General features: G+C 39.4%; 1 protein-coding gene and 1 pseudogene across 1 annotated transcript; one reads left to right on the top strand and one right to left on the bottom strand.

The window, feature by feature from the left end:
* Positions 1–662: 662 nt before the first annotated feature.
* Positions 663–1,611, top strand: LOC108383851 (26S proteasome non-ATPase regulatory subunit 12 pseudogene; annotated as a pseudogene).
* A 3,955-nt stretch (positions 1,612–5,566) lies between these two features.
* Positions 5,567–6,529, bottom strand: LOC108397594 (olfactory receptor 2T29-like). The gene has a single exon (XM_037025627.2). The coding sequence runs from the start codon at positions 6,527–6,529 to the stop codon at positions 5,567–5,569; it is 963 nt and encodes a 320-aa protein (XP_036881522.2).
* Between the last annotated feature and the right edge of the window lie 887 nt (positions 6,530–7,416).

Here is a 7,416-nt window from a genome sequence, read left to right as displayed (position 1 = left end):
TGGAAAGTTCATAGCAATAAAAGCCTACTTCAAGTAACAAGGAAAATTTCAAATCAAACATCTTATTTTGCACTGAAAGGAACCAGATAAAGAAGACAAATAGGCCAGGAAAATCTATCCTGTGATCATGGATGTGAAGAAACAACATTGTCCAAATGGCATCCTCTCCAAACAATTTACAATTTCAATGCAATCCCTATCATAATACCAATAGCATTTTTCCATTACCTAGAACAAATATCTAAAACTTATAAAGATCCACAAAGACCACAAAAAATCAAAACAATCTTGAGAAAGAAGTCAAAAGCTGAAGTATCATGCTTCCTGACTTTAAGCTATACTGCAAAGCCATAGTCATCAAAAGAGTGTGGTACTGGCAGGAGAACAGACCCTAAGATCAATGGAACAGAGCAGAGAGTACAGATATGAGCCCATACATATATGGTCAGTTAATGTGTGACAAAGGAGGCAGGAGTATACAGTGGTGCTCTTGTGTTGCCAACATAGGGAGATGCCTGCGGGCACTCAGCCTGGGACACTGGTGTGCTGATGGGCACATCGCCATGGTGGAGGTGGGCTTAGGCACATGGGGATCCAGGCTGCCCACATGCAGAGAAGCTGGCAGAGGAAGGAATTCCTTAGGAAGTCATTGAAACCTTCTGTTTTTGGAAAAACAGACCCAGAGTGCTTCTGATATGGTGTCCACATCCTGTTTCTTAGTTGTAGTAGTGAAGTTGTGTCTCATGAAGCTAAAGAATTGTATTTACTCAATGAAAATATATTATGCTTTTGTTAAAAAGATAGAGTCAGTTAAAACAAGCTGTTGCAAACTGGTTCAACAGTGCTGTTCTTACGTTGATGAAATTACAGACGTTCCAATGAAACTGCAACTAATTGATACTCTAGAAATGGTCACAGAAGGCAACTTGTGTTGAAATTGAATGTGTTTAACTGACTAAAAGCATTAGCAACTATAAAAGTGCAAAATGGTAACGTGAGAGAGGCAGCCTCTGTTTTACAAGGGCTTTAGGTGGAAACAAATGGGGCACTAGATAAGAAAGAGCCAGTGGAGTTTATTTTGGAGCAATGAAGGATTGCTTTGAAGCTGTGAAGGATTACATTGGTATCCAAATCATCAGCAAGAAAATTAACACGAAGTTTTTCCATGAGGAAAATACAGAGAAATTAAAGTTGAAATACCATAACTTAATGATTCAACTGGATCTACATGAGGGCTCCTATTTGCCTACTTGCGAGCACTACATATATGATCCTCTTTGCAGAGGGCAGGAAGTGAAAAGTGGCAACAGGCTCTGAAAAGTGTGTCCTTTATGTCATCTTGGCTCCTTTTGACAATGAGCAGTCAGATTAGGTTTAATGAATAAATTGTGACAAGAAGTTAGAAGAAATCCCTAAATGCAAGGATCTTTTAAAGCTTTTTACCACAATGGAGTTGATGCATTGGTCCCAGTTGTTGAAGACTATGGAATGGAATTAAGGAAAGGTCCTGCTTCCCTCATCCCTCACATCCAAGAAGGGCTTCAAAAAAGAATTCTGGCCCCCGCTGGGCTGACCTTCCTGACTGCTGAGGGGAGATGGGGAAATGATTGAGGAGGACTCAGAGGAACCTAAGGCCTGAGATCAGCAGCCATACTAGTCACTTTTCTATATGGCTGAAGTAAAAGAAATATGCTGGTTGCATCTGATACCCACCCTTCAAATGGCATCCCAGATGAGCCACCAATGCTGTTACTGGCTGAGATGCTGTTCCTTCCCATGATCATGTCTTGGAGGTGGCATAGAATGAAGCCAGCAGACAAGATGAGGAGTGCAGAAGAAAGGAAATCTGAAACTTTTCAGGAGGGGCTCCAAGGAGGGATGCTGCCGGGGCTGCACTGTTTAAGGTTTATAAGCTGAAATACGAAGTGAATCACGCGAGCGGCAGGAGTCACTGCGAGGGGCTGTTGTTATGGCCAAGCTGGGATCAAAGGAAAGAAAATCATTCTTGTTTCCTCAGGCTGATTTTCCCAGATATCCAGGATGAGGCATCTTTGCTGAGAATTTAGTTCTCAGAAGAGACCCTAGTTCTCTTCTGCCTGTGTCTTACCGGAACCTTGAGCTCTACCTGCCTGTGTCTGACTTAAACTTGCCATAATTACATCAGGATTCAGGTCACAAAGAAGTGGGCAGGGTTAAGGATTTTCATCAGGGGATAGAGAATGACCCAAAGGCAACAACGAAAGGCTGCAACGGGAGGCACAGGGGTTTCCAGGATCCATAGCAGCTGAAGTTGCAGGGGGATGACCACTGTGAGACCTGGGCTGCAAGTGGAGGGACTCAGCCACCTCCAGCACAGATGGTGCTGAGACAGTCAATACTCAGACCTCAGTCTGCTCTAACCTGCCGGTCATCTCCTGGGGTCTCTTAGTGGTCAAACCATCCAGAAGGCCGAGGGACAAGTAGAAGAGAAGGAGGAGCTTTCCCCTCTCAGATGGTGGGCTAAATTAGTCAAGTATTACATCACATGACAATTAACACTTTGTAGCAAAATTTAAAATCCTTTATCGTTTGAACCAATAATACCCTTCTGGGAATCTGTCCTACAGAAGTAATCATATATGTCTTGGACACACCTGTTCTAGACACTCATCTTTAAATAATGCTTCTCAACTCTTAAATACAGTACTACTAAGTTCATCAATAGCCCATTTATTTAAAAATCACTGACATATCCATATTATAGATTTTGACCCAGTCTTCAAGCTCCAAATTGATAAGACACCAAAACTAGCATGCTGAGTGGAAAAAGCATGTTGTAGTCCCGTGCTTGATTTTCTTTTTTAAAAAGAAGTTTGAATTACATAATTCAGGGTTCCTAGACATAACAGCAGAGGCTTATGCTGTCTAAACTCAGCATCTAACAGGTACAAAAATAATTTGTTTACAAATAATAATCTAAGATGGGGAAGAGGCAATTACAACTATTTTAAATGCCTATTGAACCTATCTAGTTAAGTTAAATAAGTCTTATTTTTAGCAAATCCCTGGAAAATGGTTTTGTTTATTCTATTTCCTTCAAGTTTTATCTTTCAAACACAGTTAAGAAAGCAGAAAAGTTATGAAAAATGTTGTTAAGCTTCTCTACCTAATCTGTGTTGTTTAATTCATAAATTTGGATAAAGAATTTCAATCACAGTCTTTAATGTGCTCTGGAGGGTATATAAATCTGACGTCTTGTTACCATGTTATTGAATGATCAATTAGTCCAAATGGTGGTGGCATCACTGTCATAAACACATGAATAAGTAATAAGGTTGAAAGTGTGCACTACTTCAGTGCACAGCTAGTTATTTGGCACTGTAAGCAAGAGCGATTGAGTGCCTGGAGCGCTTCTTTTTCAGTTTTTAACTCTACATATAAGAACTTTCCAGCAGCAATCATTCCTCCCTAAGAATTCTAAATATTAGATACTATATATAATTTTTCAAATATTTTTCCATCCACATAGTTCATGTAAATTTTTATTATTACAGATAATGAAAAAAAGTAAATTTTGAACACGTTGTCTAAAAACAATCATTCTAAAAGCACACTTAAGTAAACTTTTTGGTTTGAAATAGAGCAATTGAAAAACAATTTGGAAAACATTTTTGAAAAAATATAGCTCCACTCCACTTTTTGTTTTATTTGTTCTATTTTGCTCCCCATGTCCTAGGACATTTAAAGTGGAACCATCAAGTGTGTGTGTAATTATGGTCCAGCAAATTGAGGGCTGAGGTATATAATTATCAATCACTTAAAATTTACAGCATGCATATTGTATCATTCATTTTAGTATGATAAAAATATTGGAAATTTATTTTCCAACATTGTTTCCTAAAGACTGCATGAGTCTTAACTTACAGTCATGACATAATCAAGTTTGTCAAAAGGAAAAGGGAAACCATCTGATTCTTTAAAAATTGGACCCAATACATAGGAACATGGAGAGCAACCACACCTGTGGCTGTTTGTAAACAGCTCAACAAGGCCCCACACCCTCCAAATCCTGCTCCCCCCAGGCCTTCCTGGTGCTCAGGCATGTGGTCCAACCCACTCAGATCAACACCGCTCATTTCATTACCCACACTCACCTGATCTCCTAGCCTCCATCATTCACTTCTCCAGTTGATTTCAATCAATTTAACATTACTAAAATTCCAATCTGGTCATTTCACTACTGTTCATAAAATACTTGGTCACAGAAGGGCAAGAAATGAGAATACAAAGTGCAGTAGGAAATGAAAAGCCATTAGGACATTTATATTTCCTGTTTGGTCAACCATCTGTCCTTCATGCTTCATATTTTCTTTAGATCTTGTCTCTGAGTGAGTTCCCCATTCCCCACCCTTCTCTACTCATCTGACGGTAACATCCAGTCCCGAATCAGTATTGTTTTCCAGGCACTGCTATCATCCTCCTTGTCTGACAATACTCTTAGGTCACAGACAGAACTGAGGTGCCATTGTGACCTGTACAATTTCCATATGAGCATCTAGTGATAGCATATATTTTATAACACTTATTTACATAATATAAAACTGCAACTACAGGTTAAAATTCCATGGGTACCACAACCAAGTAGATTCAGATTCTAATTTCATTTAGCTATTATTTTGAATTTAATATAGCACAAGAAATATTTATTGAATAAATTAACTTAGATAATTGATATTCCTATGTTTTTTTTCTAATAAATACATACTTTGAAATCCAGCTCAGGTGTTACCTCATGGAAGGAAACCTCCGTAAATCTCTCTTCCACTCTTAGCTTACAGTTTTCCCACAGTTCCTTATGGAATTCAAGATCCTAAACCTACCTCTTGCTGGAAAAAATTAATTGCTACTAAGTGCATTGAGGTTTGGACTGTAGGAAAGAAGGTAGCCCATATAAAGTTGGGAAGATGTCAGAACTGTCTCAGAAATCATTAGACACATTGAAATGAACACGTTTCCTAAGAATTATGTCACACTGCACAAATATAACACAAATTCAAAAAAGAAGAGAACATATTCAAAAAGCAGGAAGAACTGATATTTTAAATATTTATGCAGAATAACTTTATATACACATAAAAGTAGCATGGGTATGCATTGTATGAAGCTCATATACTTTTGACCTAGAAACACCGAATTTTAACACTGCTTCTCATTCATGTCATCTCTTTTCCTCTTTCCAATTTAAATAAATTTCACAGCTTTGCATGACTTTCTCTTCTAAATAATTGCATTATGTGTTTTCTGAAAATATGGATGTTTTTTCTATAGATTCAGAATGCAGTTATTAACTTCAGTAAAAATAGCACAAATACAATATGCTTGTACAATATATCTTAAAGAGTTACAAAGGAGAAAGAAAGACAAGGAGAAATTTTCAAAATTGAAATTTTCTAGTAGATGGATACAATTTTTAAAAGATGTATGAAAAACAGATGAGGCATCATGCTATGAAAATCTAAAGAATAGTGTTGACATAAGATTCTAAATGTATGATATTTAGAGAAAGTAAAAGCAGTATTAAATTTTCCTACTTTATGGTTTCTTGAAAGACAGGTCCCACATTCAACATTTTCTTCAGAGGCCCCATAACATGTTTATTCCTTAGACTATAGATCAAAGGGTTTAGCACAGGAGTGAGTATGGTGTAAAAGACAGATGCCATCATGTCCTTCTCAGGGGTATGGTAGGAGCTGGGGAGCATGTAGGTGTAGACGGCAGTCCCATAGAAGAGGGTGACCACAGTCATGTGGGAGGAGCAGGTGGCAAAGGCCTTCCTTCGGCCCTCTGCCGAGTTCATCCTGTGGATGGTGAGGAGGATGAAACCATAGGAGCCTGAAATAACTGTCACAGGGATGAGCAGCATGAGGACACAGCAGAGGTACATGAGTGTCTCATAGATGGAGATGTCTGCACAGGAGAGCTTCCTCACAGCAGGGACCTCACAGAAAAAATGATGGACCTCCCGGGATCCACAAAAGGGGAAGTTCATGGTGATGGGAGTGAACAAGAAGCCATCCACTGATCCCAGGAGCCAGCAGCCAGATGCCAGGAGGACACACACCCTGTGGTTCATGAGGACAGGGTAACGGAGAGGATGGCAGATGGCATCATAGCGGTCATAGGCCATGGCGGCCAGGAGGAAAAATTCTGATCCACTTAGTGTCAAATAGAGAAACATCTGCATCCCACATGCGGGGGCTGAGATCATGTTCACACCAGTGACCCGGTCCATGAGCATCTTGGGCACAGTGACAGAAATGTACATTACGTCCATGAGAGACAACTGGCTGATGAAAAAGTACATGGGAGTGTGGAGGCGGGCATCAGAGCGTATCAGAAGGATCAGGATGGTGTTTCCAGACAAGGCCATCAGGAAAACCACAAAAATGTCCATGCCAAGGAGGGCTGGGTGTTTGGATTGACTGAAGATTCCAAGCAGGATGAACTCTGACCTTCCTGAGTGGTTGGCCATCCAGGTGGTGTCCTCCATGATTTCACCTGGCCCATGAAGTAAGGCATTAGGGTTAGTGGACCAATCATGAGAAACTACCCTCTGAAATTAACATTTAGTGAGTGTGTGTATGTGTGTACCAACCCAAATATGCTAAATGGAGGAAATCCCATGGCCTCCAGATCTGGAAATTACAAAGTACCTGGATTTCTACTAATTGACCAGAAAAGTAGCAATTCACAACTGTGGGTCAAAAGAATTGGTAATTTATGGTGAGGCTGCCACAAGTTGAGGTCATGAGATTATCTGAAGATATAGTGTCCTTTATAGACAAGTATGAAATCTGCATTGTCATTCTGCCCTATTCAAGCACAGTAAGTGGATCCCTGAAAAAAGATACATGTTTTTCTAAAATCTTTGTTATAACACTCAGAATTTTATTAAAATACCTTGTTCAAGGATCCCGCTGGTATCTTAAAAACTCTTCAAGGTATATTACATATAATAAATATTTTATTTCATACTGTATACAAATACCAAATCATCACATTGTACACTTGAAACTAATATAATGACATATATCAATTATACAACCAAAACAAAAAAGATTCAAAAGCTAACTGAAACACAGTTTGGGAAAAATGTATATAAAACAGTTGAACCCATATTTCCCTTTGGGTTGGGCCACCCTGTGAGGCACTGGGGTTGGGTAGAGTGGGTTACATAGCACAAGAAGCAGGGGGGGATCCTCACAACCAGCAGCCCCCTACCTATCCTAGGTGCACGATATTAGGAGCCCAAACTCTGAAACCGGACTATGCTTATGGGTCTAGTTTGTCTTCTAGATACTATTCCTCTGCCCATTCTACATAAAAAGAGGGTAACAATGTTTAATTGCAATAGTACTTAAGATTAAGTGAGGTAAA

Source organism: Manis javanica, chromosome 14 (assembly GCF_040802235.1).
Source record: "Manis javanica isolate MJ-LG chromosome 14, MJ_LKY, whole genome shotgun sequence".
Taxonomy (NCBI): domain Eukaryota; kingdom Metazoa; phylum Chordata; class Mammalia; order Pholidota; family Manidae; genus Manis; species Manis javanica.
Note: the sequence above shows the minus strand (reverse complement) of the source record. Positions and strands in the feature narration are given on the sequence as shown.